The 27,611-nt window shown below is 43.6% G+C and overlaps 1 protein-coding gene across 1 annotated transcript in view; it reads left to right on the plus strand.

The window, feature by feature from the left end:
• cacna1g (calcium channel, voltage-dependent, T type, alpha 1G subunit) overlaps positions 1-15,599 on the plus strand; it is a 230,090-nt gene extending 214,491 nt beyond the window's left edge. Inside the window, exons 31-39 of the mRNA XM_061094795.1 lie at positions 417-487; positions 1,923-2,001; positions 2,347-2,468; positions 2,818-3,240; positions 4,955-5,107; positions 7,463-7,585; positions 10,195-10,387; positions 10,964-11,133; positions 14,601-15,599. Coding sequence (XP_060950778.1) covers positions 417-487; positions 1,923-2,001; positions 2,347-2,468; positions 2,818-3,240; positions 4,955-5,107; positions 7,463-7,585; positions 10,195-10,387; positions 10,964-11,133; positions 14,601-15,599 — 2,333 coding nt within the window. The remainder of the gene's footprint in view (positions 1-416; positions 488-1,922; positions 2,002-2,346; positions 2,469-2,817; positions 3,241-4,954; positions 5,108-7,462; positions 7,586-10,194; positions 10,388-10,963; positions 11,134-14,600) is intronic.
• Positions 15,600-27,611: the final 12,012 nt, after the last annotated feature.

Consider the following 27,611-nt stretch of genomic DNA (forward strand, 5'->3'; position numbering starts at 1 on the left):
GACTATCAATCATAACAATTTGTGATATGTCATATTAAAATGTCGATTGTATTAGTACGCGTAAGTGAGAGAATAAAGATACAGCTGGTGAATTTGCAAAAACTCAGTATATCTTTGATCTTATCCTAGGAGGCATCAAGGTTTGATATTTTAAATCAGTGTCTTACCTCGTCTTCTCCATTCCATTAATATGTATTATCTCAGCTTTGATTTTCCTCATCGGAACCCCACTATCATACCAGTGATCTAATCAAACTGCAACCTAGGTTATGACGATTTAATACAAGGATATCTTTGACTCCACTAATAGGATTAGGTTCTAAGTGAGCAAAATGTGTCCTAATCCATTTCCTGTTCTATTATGTAATACCGAAAAATCTTACTATTGGTAACAAAACTTTTTTGTGTCCCCACAGTATTGAAGCTCTTGAAGATGGCGGTGGGGATGAGAGCTTTGCTGGACACGGTTATGCAAGCCCTGCCTCAGGTATACAGTCAACTCTGTTAAATAACATCCACTGACTCCTTCCTTCCTTCCTCACGCTGCTGCCGTGGATCGGATCGCACACATCCAAACACATCCCACAGAAGCTGTTCCTAAAATTACATCCCAGCAGCGTGTCTTTTTTTGGGACATTTTCTTCAGTTTCGGGGTGTTGTCTTTTCCCATGAGCTTTGCGCCAGCTCTAGAGACCCGTATTTGCATTATCAGCCTCCCGCAGAGATTGAGAAGCGAAGAGGGTTCGCGGGTTTGAGGGTGACGGAGATGATAAATTAGAACAAGCTCCAAAGTCTTTGGGTTGACTGAAAAAATAACACAGTGTTCTCAGCATTCTTTGATACCACCTCCGTGTGCCTCACAGAGATTGAGTGTCGTTCCAGGCTAATTCCTCCTCACGCTAGTCGGAAATGTTCATAAATAATGAATCCAGCAGGGGGTGTGTGCAGGTTTTCACATGCTGATTAGCATTGAAAGTATGAAAAAGCAACAGAGAACCCGAAAAACTTTCTTTACATAAATTCACAATTGTGTCAAAGTTGTTATTCCGTATTATCTTGTCCTCTAAGTTGGACTTAACAGAATGGCATGTTCTTCAAAAATCTTGAAATTATAATGGCCTTTTGGCAGAGGAACAGAGGAAGAATAGAGGAAGCGCTAGTTGTCTTTGGGGCATACTTCCACGCATGCCTTATGCTGGAATGGTTGTTAAGCAATACATCCACTAGAGGGCAGCGCATAGTCAAGTCTCTGGCAACAAAAACGTGGCAAAGGTCCACGTTGTACTAATGTTTCTTGACGATGAAGTTCTTCCCTTTGCCCGGGCGAAGTAACATTATATAGATATATCTTCCCAACGCTCAAAGTCTCTCTACAAGTAGTTCCACCATTGTTGAACTTTCCTCCTCGTCAAATGGTCGTCTCACCTGAACCCTTGGGTACAGTTGGAGGATGTGCACGAATACCTTGGGGATGAACGCAGAGTACAAACAGAAGCTCCGGCCATTTCCATATAAGCATCTAATGTTAAACCCAAGTGAGCCTCTGCTAGTTAGCGAATGATAAGTAGCTTAATTTAGCTAATAGTAACCTAATTAGGTCTGTTTGGCCAATGTGAGCAACTCACATACTATTTAATCATTGTGTTACAGTTTTGCCTTTTGGTCTTGTAGATAGGGGAAAAAACTGATTCAATGTGCAGAGAAATCCACAGCTTGTCTAGTTAGGGTTTGTAAGCTAAGTTTGAACAATTGCTATTCAGGTGAGGGTTTACTTTCTTGCCGCAGCATGTATTTCCCTCGGTGCTTTGCAGCCTTTTATTTCTCTCTGGAATGAGCGGTTTGTTGTCCCTTGTTATTGGTTTATTTTTCTTAGAATATCTGTCCTCTGACTAATCCCTCTTTCACCTGTTGTCTCTCTGCAGGTGGGCAATCTGGGTCTTCTCTTCATGCTTCTCTTCTTTATCTATGCAGCACTGGGAGTGGAGCTGTTTGGTGACTTGAGTAAGCACACGTGCCACATGCAGAAAGGCATTAGGGCAAAGCAGAGAAAGCTCCTACACGGTTACTTGGGAGTGCTGTGTTAACTTATTCCTGCTTAAATCAATCTGGTGTTAATTGCTTTGTAGAATCCTTTTGTTGGAATACCATATTGATCTCTTTAATTGTGCCTGGTAGCTCTCAGAGTAATGAAAGAGTATTACCGATATTATCACTTCATTGCAAAGGCCCGTGTTGTAACAACTGAAAAGCTGTGAACGTCTCTCCATCTTTCCGTCTCTTGATTCCTACCTCACTGCTCCTCTCTCTCTCTCTCCATCCCCTCTTTTCTTTCCCTCGTCTCCACAGTTTGTGATGAGCTCCACCCATGTGAGGGTCTGGGCCGCTACGCTACATTTAAAAACTTCGGCATGGCGTTCCTGCTGCTCTTCAGAGTTTCCACCGGAGACAACTGGAACGGAATAATGAAGGTGAAACTAACTTTGAAGTTTGTGGTCATAAGGACACACGTAGACAAAAGCAGGTTCAGGCTTTGATATGTGCACACATGTCCAGCAGAATAACAAGAGGCAGATTTGGTGCTGATGTGTTGGTATGTCATCGAGACAACCAACCTCCCTGTTGCACATGACCGGTAATCAGTGATGTCTGTACCAAATTTCATGGTAATCCTTTGCAGCAGTTGTTGAAATATTTCAGGACTGACTAAAAACTTTAATGACTCACTCTAATTCAGAGTTTTTAATCGTCCTCCATCTACTCTTTGGCTGGTAAAGCTTTAGCCAATGTATTAAAGTTGTGTTTTTTTGCTTCTTCCAGGACACGTTGAGAGACTGCGCCCAGGACACCAACACCTGCTACAACACTGTGGTCTCTCCACTCTACTTCGTCTCCTTTGTCTTGACTGCTCAGTTCGTCCTGGTCAACGTTGTCATTGCCGTCCTGATGAAGCACCTGGAGGAGAGCAACAAGGAAGCCAAAGAGGGAGCACTGCCTGAGGCAGACTTGGAGCTGGAGCTCCAGGCAGACGGAGGAGACCTGGCAACAAGGTCGCCCCAGCTGAACCCTCTGGCACTGGGAATGGACAGGTCCAGCTCTGGTGGTTCGCCCCGGAGGTTCCCCGGAGCAGGGGACAGGGAACCGGAGCGGGACGGGCCGATGGACTCGCCTACTGCTGACATAACCAGAGATTCAGTCAACATCAGTCCAGACCCCCCTGCGTGTGTTGATCCCCCACTGGAGGTACGAAATCGTTTTCATGTTGTTTTTACGTTTTGTGTCACGTGTGCACCTTCAACACAGCTGGTGTTTTTTGGTTGAGACATTGAAGGCACCGTAGGGTTTCTCCTTCATCAGCACCACCATGTTTACATGGTTTGGTTATGTTTGTGCATAATGACATATATAATGGATTTTAGTCAAATCTCAACCTCAAAAAGGTCAATCTGAATAAATTGGAGCAGTTGAGGGAAGGTGGAGATGCCAGTCAATAGCAGCTTTGTTGGGTTTGTATTTCTCCCTTGCGATAATTGCATTAACCCCATTTCACCTATAGGTCAGGTTATAGCTATATGCCACTACCTTATTCCCAAAGTCGTTACACATATGCAGATGACTTCTAGGTCAAAACGTTGGCCTCTCCTCAGTCTGCACAGCTTCCTGTGTCAAATGACAGATGTTCTGCGGTCACTTCCTGCTATGGGCTAAGAGGCTGTTCCCCTGACCCCAATGTCTCAGATCATTAATACTGATTCAAACCATTAGTTAATTCTCTGGCCCATGCTGGGGTACACTGAGCATATCGGATACTAGTATCTGAAATAATGGAGGAATGTCTGCTCCTCACTATCTTAATGTAATAAATATAATATCCCATAAGTAAACAAATTATAGTGGATGTGGCCATATTAGGAAATACTCACAGTCGGGACAGTCTGGCATACTTTCATAACGTAAGCAGATTCATTTATGTGTAATTTATCCTAAGTCAGGGCCATATTTGTAAGTATATCCCTTGATATGAACTTGCGGGTATAAAAAAGCTTGTATTCTTTATTCTCTTTAAATTAAAAATGTTCTTCCAAATGTGTACACATATTTTTCAATATTTACATTTTGTCGTCACATGTTAGACATTGGAATGTGATTAAGGTTCATGACAAGTCGCTAATTTGTCCAGAAAAATGCAGAGACTTTTACCAGCATGGCTCACAGTGCCTGTGTGTGTGTGTCTGTGTCTGTGTGTGTGTGTGTGTGTGTGTGTGTGTGTGTGTGTGTGTGTGTGTGTGTGTGTGTGTGTGTGTGTGTGTGTGTGTGTGTGTGTGTGTGTGTGTGTGTCTGGCCCGGCCCCTGTAGAGGACATGCCAGTCATAGATAGGTCACAGTGCCATGGGAAAGCTGGACCACGGGGTCTTGTTGTTCACTTCAGCAGCTATTTCCAGACAGCAGGGATGTTTCTGAGGATAGGAAATAGAGGTCTTGCTGCTGTTATGTTTACCCTCTCAGAAGTTATCCGTCTTCCTCGACTGCTCCTCCTAAACATGTGTGCTTAAGCAAAGGCCTCTTCTCCTGCCATATGTGGAACCGGGTTGACTGCAGAGCTGCATTGCCCCCTTGTGGGTATGAATGGTAACCCATGTGTGCTTGCAAGGGATCTCGAAGAGGATGTTACATATATTCATTTTAAGTCATTCAGTAAAACACTCACAAATTTAGATCGTAACGAAAACCAAGTTTGATGTATAATCATGTCTTCCTACTGTTTGTTTCTATATCTTTTTTCTGTTTTTATATGTTTGTTTCTGCCTGATCAACTGCCTTTTTTCCCTTCTCTCCATTCTCTGTCCTCCATTCTTTCTTTCCACATTTATTCACCTGTCTCGACTTCTGTCTCTGTCTCAAATCTGTCCTGGTCTTTTTTGTTTTTCTTTCACTCTGTCTCTCTTCATTATCCAAGTTTGTCCAGCGGAGAGTGCCGCTTGACTCGGTCTCCCTGGTCATCCAGGGTTCAATGGAGGGAGAGTTGAGTCAGATGGACAACCTGTCCGGCTCTATCTGCCACTACTACTCGTTGCCCCCCAATCCAAGCAAGCACAGCACCGACAAAAAGGTCAATAATCACCAGTAACACCGCTGATAACTCTCCTCCTCCATTTCATACGTCAAATTTCTCTTCAATAAGTAGAACTCTACAAGTAATCATGAGATAAGGAAAGGAGAATTAAAGTTAATTGCCTGTAAGATTTCTGTTTATGCCTATAAAAATACAAAGAGTCCACAGATTGTCTTTTTTTGATTAAAATGTAATGAATTCACAATGCATCATTATCTGTGGCATACTCCTTGACACAAGGAGTATCATACTTTTAAAAGGGTCTGTTCACTCAAATTACAAGAAACAAGGAAAACAAATTCTCCATCAGAAGTGTCTTTGCAGGTAGATTTTATTTGTCCAGTTTCTGAAATAAAAAAATGTAATAAGAAAATGTAAGAAATTTTATGTAACACATTATCTCGACTTCCTTGAGACATTTTTAATAAGGAGATATACTTTGAATTGGGACAAACCTTAAGTATAGCACTGTCATGATGGGTTGTTTTGTTCAGGGAGTTATTAACAGTGTATCTGTGGCATTCCCTCTGACACCCTACTAGACCAGAACTTGTCTTTGTTATTAGAGAAATTAGGCTTTGAAGTAAGCTCTAGATGTTGGTAATAAAACAAGTAATTTGGATGAACTGAACCTTTAAATCGTGATGATAAAGTGAAGCGCTGTCTCCACTTTTGGCAGAATTTTCTGTTTGTTTTAATGAAAATAGAGTTAAATGATTCCGTACCAGACTAAATGTCTTGAAGATGGATGAGTTTAATAGTCTGGTTTAAAAAGTTCAGACAGTCTGACTGATCATACTGTCGGCAGCGCTTAATTTCATCATCCAGTGTAAAGGCATGCAATGTGATGATTGTTGAATGTCCTGCAGCCAAGCAGCTTCTCTCCAGGCATTCCTCCACACTGGATATGTCTTTTCCCTTTCCAACCAGCTCTGTTGCCCACCACAGTACAGTCCATCATACCCCGCCTCAGCCATGACCTCATCCCCTCACTCACATCTTCACTCACTTACCCTCACTGAAGCCTGGCAGGTTTCTGGCCTGTTTCAGCCGCCTCAGTGACATGGTTTGGACTTCGCTCTGTCTCCCCCTCACTGCTTCCTGTCTGGTGTGTCTGCATGTGGGTGTGACGTGTGTGTTGTGTTTACATGTAAACACCTATCAGTCGCTGTAAATTGAAGACCCACTGAAAGCATTCCTTAAAGCTCACAGTCTCAGACGCTTAAGTATGCAAAGTGATGTTCAATCAATAAGCCATGGATCCCCGAGATCACTGAATAATGCATCTGGGTGCATAGATTCCTGATTTGAAGGCACATTTTTGGCCAATTGCATTAGCATTGCAAAAACCTTAGTCTCTAAAAGCTTTCAATGGGTTGGATTTGATTACCAGGCACCAGAGGCCGACCCTTCCTCTCTTTGACTCATTCACATATGTTGGCAGAGAGGTTTTCCATTGACTTTCTGCAGAGATGGCTCATTTGCCTGTCAGAGTGCCTTTCCCACTGTTAAATCAGTGCCGGGCCAAATACACAGCAGATAGAAACAAGCCGTGTAGACATAAAGTTAACCCTGTGGGCACAGAAAGGGGACTAATGGCATTTGTTTAACCTGGGCCCTATGATAGTATGTGTGGGTGTGTAAATGAATACAAAAATACAATCCAGTCCAAGAAATGTCCACTTAACATATAAATATATAAGAATATGTGGTGGCAAAGTCTGTGCATGGGGCTAGTATAGCCAGAAAAGGGATGAACAGTTGATTAGTATATTAAATGAGATGAGAAGAGTAGAGAAGGGACTCACCCAGCGGAACGATTTGAGCCTTTTATTGGTGAAAAAATTGGATATTTTGTAGACTGCTGCTGTTGCCCAAATAAGTTTATATCGTAGCCACTGCCCCAAAAACGTTTTTTTGTCAGGACCATTCATTTACCGGTACCCTGCACATTTATAGACAAAGGCAAAGCATTCTGCCCTTTACCATTGAGCTCTTAGTTTGAAATTACAACACATATACATGGTATGTTAATTAATCTCCTTCCTACTCGCCAGTTTGACTGTTTAACATGCTGGTGTTCATCTGTCTGTGCTATTGACTATGTGTGTGTGTGAGTCCAAAATGTAGTTTGACATTTTGAAGTTAACAGTTCTAATGCAGTTTCCAGTGCTAGACTTCCCTCTGCTTTTTCTCCTTTCTGCCACATAATTCTGTTTTTTATATGTTGTTTTAAGTATGTATTTTCCAGTAAGCCACAGGTTCTATGTGTTTGTAGTGTCCTTATTTTTGTGTTGTACGAAGCGTTCGCTCATTTTCTTTGCTCACCAGCCGTTGTCTCTTCCTGCCTAGATCCCTCTAGCGGAGATGGAAGCTCTGTCTCTGGGCTCGGAGAAATCCTGGTCGCTAGCTCTGACAGACGACTCGACCCCTGATGATTTTAACCCCCTCTTTCTAACCAGTCTGGACTGCAATGTACTGACAGTTCCTCTCTTTCACTTTCTCCATCCCTCTTCCTCCCCACTGCAGTAGCTATAGTGTGTCATTTTGCCAGGGCCCTTCCAAAGCCACTTGTCCCCAGACTATACTCACACACTGTGTGCCAGGGGGGTGCACAGGGGGGAAACCAATTGGATTCATTAATCAGCTGATGATTGTCCCAACACAACTAAAATCAGACCAAAGCCAGTGTACAGAATCTGTAGCCGCCTTCAGATCATTCACATGACACAGTGGTGACCTGTCTGGCAAACAAACAATTTTGAGTTGTTGTAGACAAGATGTTTCTACCTTACAAACATAGTTAATGCAATTTTAAACTCAAACCCATCAAACATTTGCAAATGCAGTTTGTTTCCTTTTCTCTTTCCTTTGCTGCTACATTGCCATGTTCTATGACACATTATTTCTTTAGATAGATAAAAAAGTGAGGTAAAGAAAACTACACACTGTGCCTTTAAGTATTTATTTTCAGAATTATTAGACAATTTTTGTGTTGCTTTAGCCATTAATCTAAGCATGTGTCCTTCTTCTGATAAACACAAGAGGGCGCTAAAATTCCATGTTATCGTTTATACATGAAATTTTTTTACAAATAACTGGTTTGAAGTGAACTGTACGGGCCAAATATATCAAATCACTTTACATAACACCCACAGAAAATGCAGCATCCCTTTTTCTTATAGTTTCTTAGAATTTCTTAGATATGTGCAGACATTTCAATCTAAATTGAAAGATGGTTGTTGGAGAAGGAAGCAGAGACAGTACTGAATTGATCCAAATTATAACAACACAAAAACAGTTAATTTCCTGCTGGGAGTCAGCTAAACATGAAACATGTTGTCAAAAGGAAGGCAAATAATTACACAGAGTATATGCTGAATAAAATCCAGTTATAAACAAATTTATTTACTAATGGTTAAACCTAGCTTTTTTTTCCTCAAGAAAATTGTTCTAAAAATCATATCTCAACTTACAACACTCCGTCCACCCCTGCTACCACCACCTCCTTTATATCTCTGAAGTCGTTTTTTTTTGTGATGTCAACTAACAAGCAAATGCAGAAGAAAACATGAGCTCCTTGGCAGAGGTAATCATCCTCATTAGTGAATAATCACATAAAACTAAGAATCATTGTGAATCAGAATCATTTGCTTATCTTAGAATATCTTAGAATAAGACCCTTTATGTTTACATCACAAGCAGAGCTTCTTCCACTGTGTTTACCAGGTTGGTTGCAATCTGCAACTTCACCACTAGATCCTTTAATCCTACGCACTGATCCTTTAATGGTCAATCACCTAACCACCAGTATGAATCAGATACCATTGCAACTATGTGTTTTTAATATCCACGTCTAGTTAATAGAATTAAGTGGTCATGGTATAAACACTGTTACACACTCTGACTTAAATCTAGAAATGAATAGACTCCAATCCACTCATCACTACTTCCATTATTTTCTCATACCAGGAACCATGGTCATGCGATGAGGCTTACGTGTGCCTCCTCACCAGAATCAATCTGAACATCCATCTATGACGCCTCTGTCATTGAGAGAAAGGACATCCTCTCTCTGTAAATTGAAAATGAATTAAATGTCATCACCGTGTCAGTATTTAATTAACCACCGGTTTGGTTCCTTAATGATCACATCACCTCCCAGTAGCCAAGTCCTCCCTGGAGAGGGTCACTGTAACCTTGGCCAGATGTGCAGAGGCATCGATTTATGCATCATCCGTCTTAGACGCAGAACACCGCAGCCAGCCCATGACATGAAGTCACTGTTAATTAATCAATTAGCTAACACTCTGTTGGGACAAATACATGAAGAGCTAATAAAAGAGCAAGTCAGTGCAGAGGTAGAGGAGGACGAGTGGTGTTGAAAGACCCTGGTGAATCTAACAATGTGCCCTCCGACTTTCTCATTCCACCTTTCCAGCCTGGTGTGTGTATCTCTCCAGTCCAGTCCAGTCCAGTAGAGTAGTGCGCCTCCTTACCTGCCAGCCTGCAGTTTTCTCTCCTCCGTCCCTACTCTTAATTTTCTTTCTCCTCTCTCTTAACTTCCTATGTCCTGTTTCTTTTCCTCTTCTTGTCCTCAATATTTTTCCTATGTGCTTTACATGTTGAGTCCATGTCTCTCCTATCAGTCCTCTCCTGTGTTTGCAGTGTCCCGTGGTGGAGTAGTAGTAGTTTGGGTTGTAACGTGTAGTGGAGCTCCAGTGGCTCTGTGATGAATGTGAACTGGTTTCTGTAATGGGTTGGGCTGCAGGTCACTGCACTAGCTGACACACAATCACGGAGCAGGCTTATCGTCACAAGATGCACTCCGTCTTATTCAAAAAAAGTGAAGGCAATTGTAAACCAGAACAGTTCCTGTGATTTGTGGCAGCTCTGTGCCAGTCAACTCCAATGTGCAAAGATCCTTCCATGTATTCTGACGGTCACTCTTTGTCCACATTGTGTTGTAGAGACCTGTCAGTGTGAGTGTGAGTGTGTGAGAGTGTGTGAGCTGAAGAGCAGCCCCGACCCTTCCAGCTCCAGACGGACCCTAACGCTCTTCTCTCTTCCACCAGACAGAGCAGCTGGATCCTGGGGAGCCGCTGGGGGATAACCTGCTGAGCGTCAGGAAGCCCACGGTGGGACGCACACACTCCCTGCCCAACGACAGCTACATGTTCGCCCCCCCGCAGCCCTCTGACCACACAGCCCCGGCTCCAGCACAGCTTCTAGCACAGGGGCCCCAGCACATACAGGGCACCCATAGGTCCCAATCAGGTAATGTAGGAAATGTATTCAAATTTGAAATGTAACCCTGTAGAGCTGTAGTAGCAATGAGGAAAAGAAAGTCCATAAGGGTAACAACAACTAAATTCAGTTCAAAAAGAAGGGCTCTGGAAGTCGTTTGAAAAGGATAATTCGCAATGATTTTTGGGATGGGTTGTTCCTGCACTTAAATAACTATGTACACATTTGTTTACCTTTAGCTTTTATTCTGTTTTTCAATATGATTTTTAGCTCTGAATCAAATGTTATATGGTCAGGGATTCATCTCGTCGGCCTGGTTACAGGATTAATAGTCTTCATGAGGATTTTCTGAAACACCAATGGAGAAATTTAATGGTTCTAGAAGTGGGTGGTCACGGTTTCGCTTTAACTTTTTGCTAAGACACCAAAGTTTCACCCTGGTAGCTTTATTCAGCAGTTTTGATCTGGAATTCATGAGATATGATCAAAATAAAACATATTTGACCAGGACAGTGAGACACAGATCATCTCCCATGAGATCTGCACAGCTGCTGTTTGGTGTTTTTTAGTTTTGTACGTCTGAGCGCTGCGTCTGTTTGTGTGCAGGCTCCAGGGCCTCACTGCGGTCGCAGCCGGAGGAGTCCTCCCAGCAGCTGACCGTTCCCACAGACCTCTTCAGACCCATCAGCCCCCACAGCCACTCCGACTCAGAGAGTATACCACGCCTGCCGCCGCCCAGGCACACGCACACACTCAGCCGCACACTCCGCAGACAGGTGACTAAATGATACTGTTCAGATTTGACTCTCCTTTTTTGTCTTCCCACTCTTATTCTGTTCAATATATTGTGAAATGACAGTGTTTCTCTACCATCTTTGATTAATGTCGAGACATTTTTCTAATTATACAAAACATTAAAGGAGCAGACGTTATTGATTAAAGCACTTTATAGTCGGGATGAGCAGCTGCTGGAGTGTTAGGGTTTGGTGCCAAGGAAAACCTTTTAGTGTGACCATAAGAAACACTGTTAGAGGAAAAGGATTTCTGGAATTACATCACAACATTCTGAGTAGATAAAATTGTTGATGTTATGAGAATAAAGTTATGATGTTGCTTTGAGGAACAGGTCATAAAGAGTCAAAAATGTTTTTAAAGGCCTGATACTTATGATAACGTTGAGCTGCTGAGCTAAAAGATGAGGTATTTAATTATTTGTAAAACCTATACAAAAGTATAACTTAACAAGATCTTTCTCATTCCTTATTTTAATGCAGGCAACAGGCCGATCTACTCAATATTACTCAGCCTATAATTACTATGTTTTTCTTGTAATATTACAACTTTATTCTCATTAGAATTACAGTTTTTTCTCATAGTAATACAGCTTTATTCTCGTAAAAAAACTCTTTTTATATTTCAGATTCTTTTCCCCCTTTACCTTTCCCTAATACTACGTCTTGTGAAAATTAGAAATTGCAGTTTCAGGTTAATCTAAGCTTTGAGCTGTATTCCTGTCCCTCAGTTTGAGTCTCTTTGGATAAAAAATTCTGCCAAATGAGCAAATTTAATGTTATGATATGTAAAGTCCAGCTACTTCCAGCTTCATATTGAATGGAAACAATGTTTGTTTCAATCTCAGATTGTGGCCCCAAAACACTAAATGTTTCCATGTCTAAACAGTCTCACTTCTTTTCTTCCTTTTTTCTCCTCCTTTTCCTGTTACTCCTCTCTCGTAACTAACTGATCTGCTGTCGTGGACGCTCTGATCTCAGCTCAGTTGGTCCCAAAAGCCGCCCGACCCTGAGCTCCTCCTCAGACACAGATACTCGTGTTTCTGAAAGAGCGGCGAAAAGCAGGCTTTAGCCGCCAACAGGCTTTTTCAGAAACACTGGACTCCATGTTCATCCTCAGAGACACAGACTAACACACACACAGGCTTCCCGTCTTTTCCACTTCTTTGTTTCTCATTCGCCCAGATGTTTGTCTTCTGCTAACCATCAGCCACAAAGCAGCTGAACCCCTCCGACAGGTAGCTTTACCTGTGGGGACTTTTGATGGGACTTTATTAGTTTACTTACTAAGCAGGAGCTATGATAAACATTGCATCTGTGGATTAGCTGAGTGATCAAATGTGTTGAAGTCAGACAAGGATGTTGTTTAGCTGAAAAATGTATCATACATCAACGCAAAATGTACGACTCAGGGAAGTGCTGTCCATACGCATTTGGCCATTTTGTACACACAGGACCATAGTCATAGAGCACTTGTGTATTTTCTATTGTATAATTAAGTGTTTAAAGGTACATCATTATTAACCAGAGTATGATAGTATGTACTTTATTTTCTGATTTTGTTGGTATCGTTCCTGTGTGCGCTCTTATAGTCCAATATACTGCTGTGGCTGGTGATTGGCCTGGCCTGGTTGTGGCCTCTTTGACCACTAGGGGTCTCTGTGGTCACACTTGTCAGACTCATGCAGGGTATCCCATGCTTCTAACTATCTTTTAAAAGACATTGTGCCATTAGACTCATTCATGCCTTGACTCCCCCATAGATTCAAAAACTTTATTGTATTCTTACTGAGCAAATTCAACAAATATTAATTAATCTGTGAGGAACAAGTCATGAGTTCATTTTTATGAGTTTTACGAAGCCTTCCTGCAGTAGCTACATACTGTGTTTACCTTCAACCTGTTGGCTCTCACACCCAGTCCCGTACTGAGGGAAGGAAGAAGGCATTGAAGCATTGATTAGAATTAGGGTTTTGAATTCAACTCAACCTCAAACTGTAGCTGTTTACAGGTATTTGTGTGAGAGGTCAAAGGTTAAAGGGTCAGGTGGTCTGGCTCTGAGTTCACTGCGTCCACCAGCTGAATCCTTCTGTCCCACAGGAAAAAACAACTGAACACTCTCCTGGGCCAATAGATTCATGGATATGAGCTTTTTATTTAAAAGTGTTAAACTGGTGCCTTTTATTATTTAATGATCTCCTCCTGATGTTTTAAGACAGTTAAACTCAGCTGTGAATGATTTGATTAGAATTTTCTTCAAGAAATTGAGTTAAATTTACTGGTCACAAATTCTTAAAAGACATTCCTTCATAAAAGTCGAGAAGCTACAAACAAATTATGCGAAATCTTTTCAAATGTTGACCTGACGAACACGAGATGCCTCCTGCTTCAGAGGAAGAGCTTTGAGTTTCCAAAACACCTTTGTGCAAGTTGCACACTGAACTGTGTTTGGCTTCTTCCCGTGTAGCTGTGATGTCACAAAGTCCTGGTGCTTCCAGTAAATCTGTTTGAGGGCGTCTTCACACGCGATAGTCCGAGCGGAGATCTGACAGCTCATGTCTGTTGCATTGTAAACATAAGATTTTTTTTTTTTTTTCGGAAAAACAAACCAATGACAAATGTACACCTGGTTTTCATCATTTACGTGACCTTGATTTCATTGTAGGCAGAGATGTGGCGTGCTGTGAATTTGGCTGATGTATTCACTCACCCTTTTTAAATTATCCATTTGAATGGCGAAAATTAGTGAACTAGTTCACTTTGTGAATTTTGTTGACACTGTAAAATCATTATGGTTTTTTTAGTTGGATCTGAGGCCTTTCTCTTTTCGTCGGACTAAATTTCCGTACATTTGTCAGAGCCGTGGTCGCAGGCACCTTTCACACGTTGCTTTGGTTCGGATGTAAAATAAAAACGTCTGAATGTCCGGACCAGACAACGCTGGTGTGAAAGCGTCCTGACCGGGACTGACCGGGACTGACTGGGACTGACTGGGACTGACTGGGACTGACTGGGACTTCAGGTGAACACAGGGAAACTGTCTTCAGCAGATGAATGTGGAAACGGCCTGGTGACATCCAGCGAAGGAACAATATCGATATATTTATTTAATGGAGGGGAGACTTTAAACAAATAAAACAAAACCTATGAAAATAACCAACAATGTTAAAAGTTGTTTCTTTAACTTAGTCTTGACAGATTTGAATCTTAACTTCTGCCACTGAGCCAGGCAGTGTAACCTCCATGGGACTCAGCTGGTGAGACCGTCAACTTTGAGCCAAACGACCACGTCTCATCTTCATCACCTCACACTAACTAGTCTCCCCCTCTCATCTTCTCTGACCCCCCTGTACACTCGCCCCCCCCCTCCATCTCCCCTCTCCCCTTCCTCTCATCACTCATTTACCTCCATCTCCTTGTCTCCTCCCCCCTTTCCATGTCCCGTCCTCCAGGTCGCGGTGTCCACCGACTCTCAGGAGGCCCTGTGCCCGGGCGGAGGGGGGAGCAATGAAGGACTTGTGAACGTGGCCTCTGTGGGCCTCTCTACGCCTCCCTCCTCCTCCACCCCCTCCCCCACCTGTCCCTCCCCCTGCTCCCATCACCAGCAGCAGCCGGCTCTCTGCCTGGCTCCTGCTACGCCAGCCGCCCCCCCCAGACCCCAGAGCTCCGGCAGCGTGCACACCCAGCACCCTGACCAGCACTGCCTCGCCTCCCACTCCCCCTCTTCCTCCTGCTCGCCTCCTCCGCTTCTACCAGTGGGGCCGCACCACCAGGAGGCCTCGGTGGATCAGGAGGTGTCCCTCATCACCTGCGCTGCGTTGGCCGGCGGGGGGGATGTGACGGCGGAGGACAGCGGCGATGGGAACGAGGGCTACAGCTCTTACGCCGGCTGCCAGGAGAGTCGGAGTCCGTGTCTGAGGCAGCTGAAGAGGTTCCACAGCGCCGACACGCAGGGCCGCAGCAGCTTCCTGCCCCACCCCCGACCTCTCTCCTGGCTGGACGACCCCCGCCGGCACTCTGTGGAGGTGTGCTCCTCAGTGGAGTCCAGTCCCCAGCGCAGCACCACCTCCACCTCCTCCGGCTTCGTGTCGCGGGCCAACAGCCTGCAGATCCACAGCCACACCCCCACTCAGACCTCGCAACCCTCGCCTCGACGCAAGAAGAAAATGAGCCCGCCCTGCATCTCCGTAGACCCCCCCGACGGACTGGAGCCTCAGTCTGGCCTCTACCCGGGCCTGGGTGGGCTCGGGGGGCTAGGGATGCCCCCTCCTCTGCCCAGCCGGGACACCTGCCTGAGGAGGAGAGCGCCCTCCAGTGACTCCAAGGACTCCTTTGACCTGGGAGGTGGAGAGGGCTCGGGTCAGGACGGAGGCTCGCCCAAACCCAGCCCCAACCCCAAGCTATTGACTCTCCCCAGTTTCTCCTTCGAGAAGACGAGCTCGGAGCACTGAACAGTCCGACACACACAGACACACACACACACACAAACATAGCTGGAGGAACCCTCCACACACACAAACACACGATGCACTGTGTGTCTGTGATGGTGTTAGTTTCTAGTAATAATGCTGTAGAGAGTAATAATGGTGAAACTACAACAAACAGTCAAATGATCCTTGGTTACATAAGGAGTGCAGTGCTGTAGTAGTGTGACCATCCCTTGTCTTTGTATTGTTACTGCCAAAACAAGCCAGAGAAGAAGAGACCACATGAAACGACAAACTGGACTTCCCCTCTCTTCTGCTACGCCTGCATGCCATTGGCTGCAGCTCGACCCCATGACCTCTGGAGTGACATCAGCGCCCCCTTGTGGTCTCTGTCCGGACTGCCTGGTGTTGCACAGGGTTGACTCCGGTCGGTGGAGGTACAAAGCAATATGAACGTTTTAGAGACACTATTTTCTTAAATTATTGGGCCATAGTGTTTGTACAGGATGTTGTTTTTTTGTTCCATTTCGATTGTTATTTTAATGTTTTTGTGATTTTCTTTTTTTTGTGTGTCAAAAAATGGTTTGTCTCTGTCTTTTTTTTCACTGTAGGATATTTCTAGCTTTCTTGGTTTACTGAGGAAAGTGAACGTTTTTCAAAGTGCTGAAAACCATGTATTTGTAGGAATAATATATAAATATATATATAAAAAAAGGAGTCATTAAACTGAGCTTGGATTTTTAAGCACACGCATTAGACCGTGGTGGTTTGATTGTGAAAAGACAAAGGAGGGTACTGTGTTCCAGGAAGCTTCAAAGTCTCTACTGCACATTGAACCTTTCATGTTCAGGATTGTGAGAACAACCCGGCTGCAGCGGAGTCACAGATCAATGTCCACTCCTCACATTTCCTCTCAGATTGAGCGAAGGATTGTCACTACAGACACACAACACACAAACACACACAATCTGACCTCACAAGACCCACCCAGATCTGTCCATTGATGTCTTGGGTAAGTAAAACGCCATTGCTTGTCATTGTGCAGCCATTAGCATGACCACTGATGTTGGGGATACAATGAAATACCTAAATTGAAACGCCATCTCTACTGCAAACGTTGTGCTCACCGTGATCCCAGCTCCCTGTGAATATGGTGTGTGGCAGCAGGAGGAATCTCTTCTCAGCGCCTTCCCCAAAATCTGGTGAGCCCCTGCAGAATCACTTAGTGGAGATTAACGAGGCTATAAAGACGTATTGTTTAACAATGTCGGTGCCTTTAGTCAGCAGCGGAGAGTTAAAGAGCTTCATCTGCGGATTAAATCAATGTCGGCCAAGACAAACGGCTTCTCGAGGGGATGTTAACATATCCAACAGCAGAGGTTGATGCTCTGACGCCCGGCTGGATAATTGCATTGACGTGCGGCAGTGAGACCTGAGGCAACACCTGCTGTCCTCAGAGAAACTATCTACTGCAGCAGACTGTTCAGACATGGGAGAGATGCAGGAAAACAATTTGATGCAAACATAAACAGACTGTAGGACGCAAACAATACTATATGAACAAACAACATTCATCACTGCACACTTTTATTTACACGTTTCATTTGTGATATCGTCCCTTTGGTTGGTGAATTCCCAACATAAACAGGATCTAAACCAGTGGTGGTAAAAAATCATGAGCCATAAACGTGCCACAATTTGCACAGAGGAGCTATTTTTCAAAACGTAGAACAAGATAGAGAATAGTCCTTATTAAGATGCCAACTACCAACAGTTGTTAGGGACATATGTTCAGTTGTGTGCCTTTGCGTCATTAGGTTTTTCCCAGTTTAGAACATAGGACAAGATGAAAATATCCATTGTATGTTCTAGTGCACTAATTAAGATGCCAACCACCAGCAGTTGTTAGGGACATATGTTCAGTGGTGTTCCTTAGCATCATCACATGTTTCGGCTTTATAATCACAAGGCACCCTCTTCTAAGGCAGGCCCACCACAGGCTGATCAGACCTGGGTATGTGTCCCTAACATCTCGGGGCCCAGTTGGGATCTTTCCTCCTGATCCAGAGTGTTCTGCAGTCCCTGATGTGTTTTCCATGGTGTGATGCAGAGCTTGCCTGTGGGATTCCCGGGTCTCTGGACAAACCGATGGTGGATGTTTTAATGAAACCCCTGCAGCCAACCTCTGCAGGGCACAATTATATGTCCAACATCCACTCACAATTCCTGATCCGGTAAGGTACACATTTAACAGGGCCGGGGGCAGTGCCTCTCTAGCCCCACCCCTGGATCCGCCCCTGATCTAAATATTTGTCAAGGATAGACACTTCATTTCATTTGCAGCGTTCCTGGGCCACCGTATCATCGTTACTGCTCTTTAACATTTCGATATTTTGTCTGACTTCTCTGCATAAGAAAAAAAAATGTATTCATCACTTACATTTAATTATAAAAGTGAAGAAGACTGTGCAGGAGGAAATGGAAAAAATCCTGAGGCGTAATAAACTCAATCTAATAATGTGAGCATGAAACAAACAGAAACAAATCAGCTTCAAACAGACATAATCACACATTTACTGCTGAAGAGTTCAGAGACAGTGAAGCCAAAAGCACCGACCTGTAAGCAGGCTGCATATAAAGATGGGCGACACGTCTCCGTCCAGAAATGAAACCAAAACATCCCACTTTCATGAAACATGATATCTCACCAATATATTTCACTTCATGTTTAATTAGCCTCATGTTGAGGTCATAGTTCTTAAATAATAACGCGCCACGTCCCGAATAGATTTAGGCTGCACTGCAGGGAATTATGCTGTGCACTCATGTACATTTTGAACTTGGTTTGCTATACAGATATTCATCTTTTTATCTTGACTTTCAGCTGGTTCCACGTTGTTTTGTCAAACTGAAAACATTAAACGTGATGGTGGGTGAGGGGATCATCTAAGAACACGTTTATCTGTACAAACTTTCATCGAATGTTTCAGTCTGGACAAAGTTTCTGGATCCATAGACCAACACTGCCATAAAGTTTGTGAAAGTAGTTTGAGACGTATCCATACAAAATTAGTTTAGAACTTAAATTATTTAACTAAGCCCCTAAAGTAAGCAGTGGTGTACGAAGACGTGTGCTAACAGAAATCACAGATAATTAAAGACGACACAGCTTCTATTTTAATATTTCAATCCCGGCTCCAACGTGTGAAGATTTAAAACCAACTTCTACTTTCCTGTGCATATGAATGAGCAGCGCTCAGATGTGAGCGGCTGCCGGACACAGACAGCTCAGGCCATCACCAGCTGGGTCTGGAGAATACATCAGAGGATTTGCAGTGTGAAAGCATGTGTTTCTTTTTTATTCTGCAAGCAGCAACAGTGTGTGAAAGAGTGTTTTTTTAGTGCGGCTGGCCATGAATGATGATGCTCCCGTGTGGTCTGTGGAGGGAGAGAGCAAGATTTTGATGATGTTTTTTTTAAATCCAACATCCCCAGTAGGCACAAGAAGAAATTTGGGTTTAATAAGCTTTAAATATACAATGTCCTGAACAGGTTTTAAAATTTGAACCACATTTTGAAATTGTGTTGCCTTCACCAAGGAGGTTCAGTTCACCCCGGTCTGTTTGTTTGTAAACAAGATTACACAAAGACAATTTGACGGATTACCACAGAACCTGGTGAAAGGATGCATTACGGGTCAGGAAGTAGGGATGCTGCTAGGGCCGTGGAAGAGGCCGGACGCTCGGGTCCAGCGTTTGTGTGGACTATAGCTCTCTGTGCGGCGGTGGCTTTTACGCCGTTCACAACCGCTGCGGACGCCGGGGTTACGCTCCCTTTGTTCGATGAACTGAGAAACGAGTTAGGTACATTTTTCAACTCCTGGGCCAGCTCCTTCCCATCCAAATCAGATTGCCCTCCATGGCCTAAGGTGTGTGCAAGTGCCTCCGCTTGCTTCATCAGCTCTTGGTGTGGCAGGTCTTGGAAGTTTGACAGAATGCCAAACTTGTCTTCCACATCTTCAAGAGTGGTAAACCTCTCCTTTTGTGCCAAAATATTGGTTGGAGATATAGAAGGGGGCGCAAAAAAATATATCTATAATTTTCACCTGCACGCTGCACTGTTGCTCGTGAAGTGAAGCTGAAATCAAAGGGCTACAGTCGACACCGGGTCTGATTCACGCTGCGGACACAACGACAACCAATCACACGCCTGCGTTTATAAAACAAGAACCAACAAAACATACAAACTTATTCCTACTGAAACAAAACAAGAAAAAAAAAAACAGATACTTCACTCAGTAAACGTACATGTAGTACACGTGTACTCTGGTGTACTCCCTCAAATCAAACCAGATATAACGATCACAACATCAACAACTCGACCGTCGGCCGCTAAATTATCAACCATGCGTCACGTGACGTGGAAATAATGCCGACATAGATAAAGATGTAAATAAAGATGGACGACACGTCTTTACTTCCTGCTGTTCTATTAAAAACTAAGCCAAGTATCTCAAATACGAACACTGCCATCTTGTGGTGATGACCTCACTTGTGCAGCAGTCACTACGTTTACATGATGGCATAAACCCGATTTCGGCTGAAGCCCGGTTTCTCTATCCATGGGGGGTTAACTGCTCTATCTCAGGGTACATGGCACTGAGAAATCCGACTCTTGTCCGAAAGCATTTCATACCCCGCTACGATAGGTGGCGCTGTTTTCATTACAGCTAGTGGTGATCCAGCCATTTCTGCTTGACCTCGTCACCACTACCAACAAAAAACAACAACAGCCTTCAACTCAGCATGCGAGAAATATGACGAATGGAGAGCAAGGTGAAGCTACGTCCCTCTACATGATGTTGTGCATGTTTACTCTAGGAGTACTGCAAATGCGAACGGCGCATTTCCGGGTCATGGCCAGGGAGGGAGGGGGGGGGGGGGCAGGATCTCAAGCATGCGCAAAGACGTCATCTCCAGTTGTCTAGCTTCCAGAGTTACATGCGCGCGTTGTCCGATATACAGCCAAATCCGATCTACTTATCTGGGGGTGGTTATCCGACTTCAGTCGGACACAAGAAATCTAGATTTGTGGAGTTACATGAAATGGATCTTCGATTGAAACCCAACAACACCAGAAATCGGGTTTCAATCGAACACATGTAACCGCAGTGAGGGATCATCTAAAGACAGGCTGAGACGTCATGTTGACAGACTGGCTTCTGATTTGGTCGAACTAATGTATCATCAACACCACGATCACAAATGACTGCAAATTATGTTTTAACCACAAGATGGCAGCGTTTGTACTCAAAATATGTTGTCTTCATTTCTGGAGGAAGTGGAGATGTATCATCATTTTTGTTTATAATCTATGATTTTTAATATCACAGATTTACGTCACTAAACATGTTTCACTTTCTGTTTGGACGTGAAAACAACCAGAGGACAGATGTGACGTGAATCAGACCCTCGGAGTAGAGAGACAAAGGTTTTCAGCGACGCTACACGAGTCGACACCGAACACAGAGAAGAATCAACGATTTAATGACGCTCTCATTCCAAGTTGAACAACAAAGACACACATTAACCTTCACAGCAAACACACACTTACACAAACTCAAGAGAAACGCACACACTGACCAACCAATCGCCGAACTAAACGAGTTACGAATTCTTTATTGCACTTGAACATGAAAGGTCCATTAGGACCAGATCTTTTCTGCTGATGTTCCGCCATCGTTTCATTTGTGCTTCCTGTGGAGACGAGCGTTCAGTGTGTCAGCGTGTTCGTGATTCAGTTTTCTTTACATTCACATCATGTTCTAATAATTAAATCCACACTGAAACAAACAAAGAGGCCGAGTCGTGTTTATCATGAAGTCGTGTTTACTGCCTGGAACTGTGGGTTTACTGTAGAGACCAGTAACTGTACAGTGTTCACGAGAACAACACTGGACGTGTTCCTGATGTATTCTGGAGGTTCTGTATGTGAGAACAAATGTCATGTTCCTTTTGTTGTGAAAGAAGGGGGGAGAGAGAGGGGGGGGGGAGAGGTGTTAAACTTGAAGCTAAACCTGAACCTTAAAGTAGCCAAACACTGAACTGAAGCTGAAACTTCTGAGCTGATTATATCAGATTATTCCTCTTTCTGCTCCTTTTCATTCAGGAATTGAGGTTTTGTGTTTTGCATTTAAATGGTTTTGTTTGGTGAGTGAATTAAATCCACTGATAAATAATCCAAAATAAATGTATTGATCTGCTGTAAGTCTGTTTATATTGAGACATATTGATCAGATGTAGAATTTCATTACGAACACAAGCTTTTCCTTTTAAGTGGGTTAGGGTTCGTATAAAACATCCTCGGGTCAGCAGTTTTCTATTAGATATGGTTAAATGTTTATTAAACAGTTTCCTCAGAGACTTAAATATGCTCTGCTCTTCATCGACTCTTCATACTGTAAATGTCACATTCACTTTTCTTCTGGTTGTTTCCATTATGTCAAACTGGTGATTTTGTTATTTTACCTGCATCAAGGACGAGATGTTTCCACCTGTTTGTTTGCAAGAACAAAGAAAAGCAGAGTCGTGATTCCAGTGAAGTCGGTGAAAGGTTTCTTTAGCATAAAAGCAGAGACAAGTAGAAACAGAACTTTTCTCTTTGAGATGTTTTTCTTCTCATTACATCTGGTTTGTCACAGAGGAAATTATCCATGTGTTTGACTCATAGACTGAATATAAAGGCTTTGACTGATGTGCTGCTGTTATACTACAGCGCCACCTGTGGGTCAAAAGTATAAAAGCCACCACCGCTCTGCACCTGATGCAGAAATGAAAACGTCCCATTTTTAATCTAGAGGTTTAATCTTTTGTGTCAAAGACAAAACTCAGATTTTAAACTCAAAGTGATTTCAATGTGATGAACTTTGTGTTGAACTAAATCAATTTGTGACATGAATCCAGGAACTTAAAGATCATAAACAAGCATATACAGAGAATGTGGTTCAACACACATGGAGACATGCTGAGGAACAAAGGTGGAAAATAATAAAGACAAACTTAAACACACTGTATGTGACTCTTTATAGAGGGTTTCTATATTCTGCTTGTGTTGTGTCATTTCAATAAACACATTCTTCATGTGAATAAACACAATCGGGGCAAGAAGGAATGGGTCTTCCTGTGTGGAGTCTGCATGTTCTCCCCGTGTTTTCTCCAGGTGCTCCGGCTTCATCTCATAAACACATGCAGATTAGGGGTTGTGTAGATTGGAGACTACACACAAGCTGCTGCTGCTTCTGCCTCTGGATCCTCAGGACACAGCTCAGCCTCCGTCCACACACACTGTCCTCTTCACACTCACCTCCACTAAGACAACCTGCTGTTGAGAGAAGAAGACATCAGTGTTACAGAGACTCACTTCATCAGCTGTGAGTCAGTGATGCAGCACATCCAGTAGAAAGAGCAGCAGGGACTTCAGTCCTGTTCAGAGGTGGAGCAGCTTCCTCTCTGCTTCATGTTCACGTGTTGGAATGAACATGCTAAGAGCTCAGTGTGTTTCCTCTGCATGTCAAATGTCAAAGTGCAGAGTGGACCCCTGAGAGGTGGGTTTACTGCTGCTGCAGGTGAAGCCATGTTTCACTGTGTGTTGATGAACATCTGCTTCTGAAAAACTGGGACCAGATGAGACAGATGGACCTCAGCAGAGGTTCTGCTCTGTATAAAGAGCTCCTGGTTACCATGGTGATGAGGAGAGGCTTCAGTCCCAATGATCTCAGAGCTGTGACAAAGATCCACCTGATCAGTTCTTCACTGATGAAGTGAGAGAACAAACTGTCTCAGATCAGGAGAAAGACGACACTGTATCTGTCCCTCATGTGAGGCTATCAGCTGTGGTCCAGCTTCATTTCCTGTTCACATGAAAACAACAACTGGCGTCTTCACGTCAACTCATCACATGATCCCAAGCAGCTTGTGGCTCGTCTGATTGGTCGACTGTTGTCTCTCTGTGTCTCTGTCCAATCCTGACATCTGTCCTCTTTGTCCTCTCACAGCTTCACTGAGGAAACACTGAGGTCTGATCTACGAGGACACTTCAACATGTCAAGGAGATCTTTCTGAGATCCAGCTCACCTTAACCCGACAGACAAAGTCAGGCTAAGTGGTCACATGACGCTGGTTATCAACTCGTTAAGTTACTGTCTGTGATGACATACACTGTCTCACTGACCCTGAGGACACCCACTGTCTCTGAGGACACAAACTGTCTCACACATGGACCTATCTCCAGGAAGCTGACTGAGTGCATCTGGTGTTTTGGTGACAGGATGAGTCTGGAGAGATTGAGATGTTCTGGGTGAGTTAGAGATCAACTGAACCAACAAGACGTTGATTTAAACTTCCCTTATCCGTTCCTTTAAGGAGAGTGTGCATCTAACAACAGTGTAGAGTCACTGTGGTGCTTTTATACGGGTTGATCTCCAACTTAACCTGGAGCAGGTTAGCTGTTCATCAGAAGTTACCATGGTGATTTACCTTGTTAAGAAGTGGACGAGCTTCGTAGGACTGAATAAACTAAACCTGAAGTAAACCTGATAACCACAAATCCTGCTTGGTAGCACAGACCCTGGATTTAGTAAAATACTGATGAAAGCAGCGAGGACTGACTCCAACCATCTACTGACCTCAGGGTCTCCAGTCGACAGGTTGGACTCTGATTTAGATCAAGCAGCTCCTTCACTGCTGAGTCCTGCAGGAAGTTGCAGTTCAGATCCAGTTCTCTCAGATGAGAGGGGTTTGACCTTAGAGCTGAAGCCAGAGAAGAACAGCTGATCTCTGACAGTCTGCAGTCCTTCAATCTGGATAAAGAATACAACTTAATAGGTAAATTAAACTGAGTGCATGTGTGAAAATAACAGACACATATTCATGTCAGCACAGACTCATAACATGGAAGATAAATATGAAATCAGACATGTTGGACTAAAAACGAGTCCTGATTCAGTATAAATAGATTATTTGGACCCGGTCTCTGTCCTGCAGATCAGTTTAGGAAATCCAGAACTAAACTCAGTGTTTTAACATATAGCTGAATATTTAAACTGTCACAGATTAATTAATGAATGGATTCAAGTTATGTATGAAGAGGAATTATGTTAAATTATAATTAAATTAGATAAATTGTGTATAAATGCTGTTTATAGATATGAGATCTACAAAAGTCAGTCAGTGATCTGACCTCAGAGTCTCCAGTCGACAGGTTGGAGTCTGTAGAAAACCACACAGCTCCTTCACTCCTGAGTCCTTCAGGTTGTTGATTCTCAGATCCAGTTCTCTCAGATGAGAAGGGTTTGACCTCAGAGCTGAAGCCAGAGAAGAACAGCTGATCTCTGACAGTGTGCAGCCCCACAACCTGGATAAAGAATACAACTGAACTGTAAATTAAACTGAGTTCATGTGTGAAAATAAAGGACTTTGACTAAACGTCACTGTCTCTGTTTTCAGACCTGAAGTCTGAGTCAAGTTAGTCTGGACATTTTCTGGAACTTTTCCTGCAGCCTCCTAATAAAGTTTCTAAGTGAGTCCATGTGAGAATAGAGCAGGTGAATGTCCAGAGGATTCACAGAGAGCGAGTGGCAAGTTGAGGACCCGAACACGTGACGGACGTGACACTGGAAGAACACAAATATCTCAGGATGAAGTAGAGGAGCCGTAGACATAGAAGACGTCAACTTGGAGATTCAAGTTGACGTCTTCGTCAAAATCTCTGGAGATTCCAGAGATTTTGGTGATGAGGGCCGACGCCGTTGTGGATGAGCTGTAAACAACAACACTGATCTTTCCACAGTAGGATTTATACGTCATGTCCGGCCTCCTGCTGCTCAACCCGTTCTGCATATGTGAAAGTCAAACTCAAGAAAATGTTCAGACACTATTTTATAGAGTTCATGACTGAAAACAGCTTGAAAGTCCTCGTGTCCTCGGGGTCCAGTTGTTTGTAATATGTAACTTCACCACTAGATGTCTCTAAATATCTTGCTGGACATGTTCAGGAGTCGTACGCGTGAACAAGTGGACTACATTCACATGTACGACACCTGGAGACGTCGCTAACTTCTTCACAGTGAACCTGTAACTTAACATAACTTAACATAACCATGGTTATCATGGAGATATGTGTTTTGGCTCCGCCCCTCGTCTGAATGTTCCCACATGTTCCTGTTGCTGCGAACGAGTCGGACCCGGACAATCTCCTGCTGCTGCTTCAGCTCCAGAAAATGTCCGACCAACTTGTCAGAACATGTTCCACGGTTGATGTGTGAAAGTGCGAGCAGTTCTATGATCACGTTTTCTTGAAGTGGCGATGATCTGAGCAGCAGTTTGACCAGGGGAAAGTGGTGCAGGGAGCCTGGGGAACACGTGTGTACAGGGCGGGACAGAGATCTAGTGGTGAAAAGATGAAGGCATGGACGACCCCATGTAAGTCCTGAAACCAGAGGAAGGGTTTCGTGTTGGAAATTAACCCAAAGTGGAAGAAACAGGGCTGAAGAACTTGGTCCTAAAAATAAAAGACATCAAATATAGTGATGGGATTCTGGACCCTGAGCCTAGTCCCAGAACTCCAATGCAGCACGCTGTCATGTGGTCAGTCCACAGGACCACTGGGACAAGTCTTGGTTAGCTTCCACAGAAACATTACATGTACACATTGTCCAGCATTGGATTGTATCTCTGTCAGTAAAACTTCAGTCACATTGAGCTTGACTCGGTCCTCAGCGCTCATTCTACAAACATCTCTGGGCTCAGTATCAGTGTTCACTGTTAGGAACACATGTTCTGACCTTTGACCTTAAAGCTCCAGTGTGGAAGATTCAGGTGAAAGGATCCATTGTTAGAAACTGAAGAGAAAAGAATCCTAGAGATGTTTTTACTAGTTTCATCTGAATTGTACCAATTGTTTTCCTTACTTTAGAATGAGACATCTATATTTACATACTTTATCTTTACATGCTTTATATGTAAGCATTTTAGAATTAAATACTTTATATTTAAATACTTTATGTTTACATCAGGAGCAGGTCCTCTCTATTGAGGCAGCCATGTTTTTTACAGCAGCCCAGACTGGACAAACTAAACCTTTTGAGTTTCTATGACAACTGAAGCTACCACAGGTTCTCCTTCATGTTTGGAAGGGGGGGGGGGGTTGTAACGAAGAGAACTTCGTTCCCTGGAGCTGGAGATGGGGTGGGGGAATATTGCACCATACACTTTACTAATTGCACAGGCGGTGGTAAACAGTGCACTTTATTGGTATATTTGCACACTTAAAAACAGTTGATTGGTGTTACATGTGTTGTCCTTTGTGGGTCTGTGCTGGGGTTCTGTGGTGGCCACATGCACCTGCAAAGAGAGGGACATGAGTTAAGGTGCAATAGTGTGTGTTTGTGTGTGTAATGTTACTCACCAGTTTTTTGTCTCCAGGGTGTTCGGTTAAAAGGCCTCCCCAGCAAACAAGCCACATATTTATAGTTCCGGGGCCATCCAAGTGGTGATTAGTGTGGGTGTGGGCAGATTAGGGTATGTGATTATTGTAAGGTGTTGGAATTGGGGATGAGGGGGTGTTTGTAAATAAATGTGTGTGTTTGTGGGTATATAGTAGAGTGATGGGGATAATGATAAACAAAAAGGTGTTGTAAAAAGGTGAGCCTCGCAGCATGGAGAATGGTTTCTCCCTCTGTAATTAGGCCCCTATATAAGGGGCCATTTTGTTGTCAGAAGGGGGTTGCTGCATGAGGTGGAGGACCTGTGCCAGGTGCCTGAGAGACACAATAAACTCGTCTTGACACACCACTATCCTGCCTTGGTTCTTTTTTTGCCGTACGGTCCATCCGTGAGCGTGGTCATCCTAACAGGGTTGTCCAACATTATAACATGACGTCTGACCTCAGAGTCTCCAGTCGACAGGTTGGACTCTATAGAAAACCACACAGCTCCTTCACTGCTGAGTCCTGCAGGTTGTTGTCTCTCAGATCCAGTT

Source organism: Limanda limanda, chromosome 21, assembly GCF_963576545.1.
Source record: "Limanda limanda chromosome 21, fLimLim1.1, whole genome shotgun sequence".
Taxonomy (NCBI): domain Eukaryota; kingdom Metazoa; phylum Chordata; class Actinopteri; order Pleuronectiformes; family Pleuronectidae; genus Limanda; species Limanda limanda.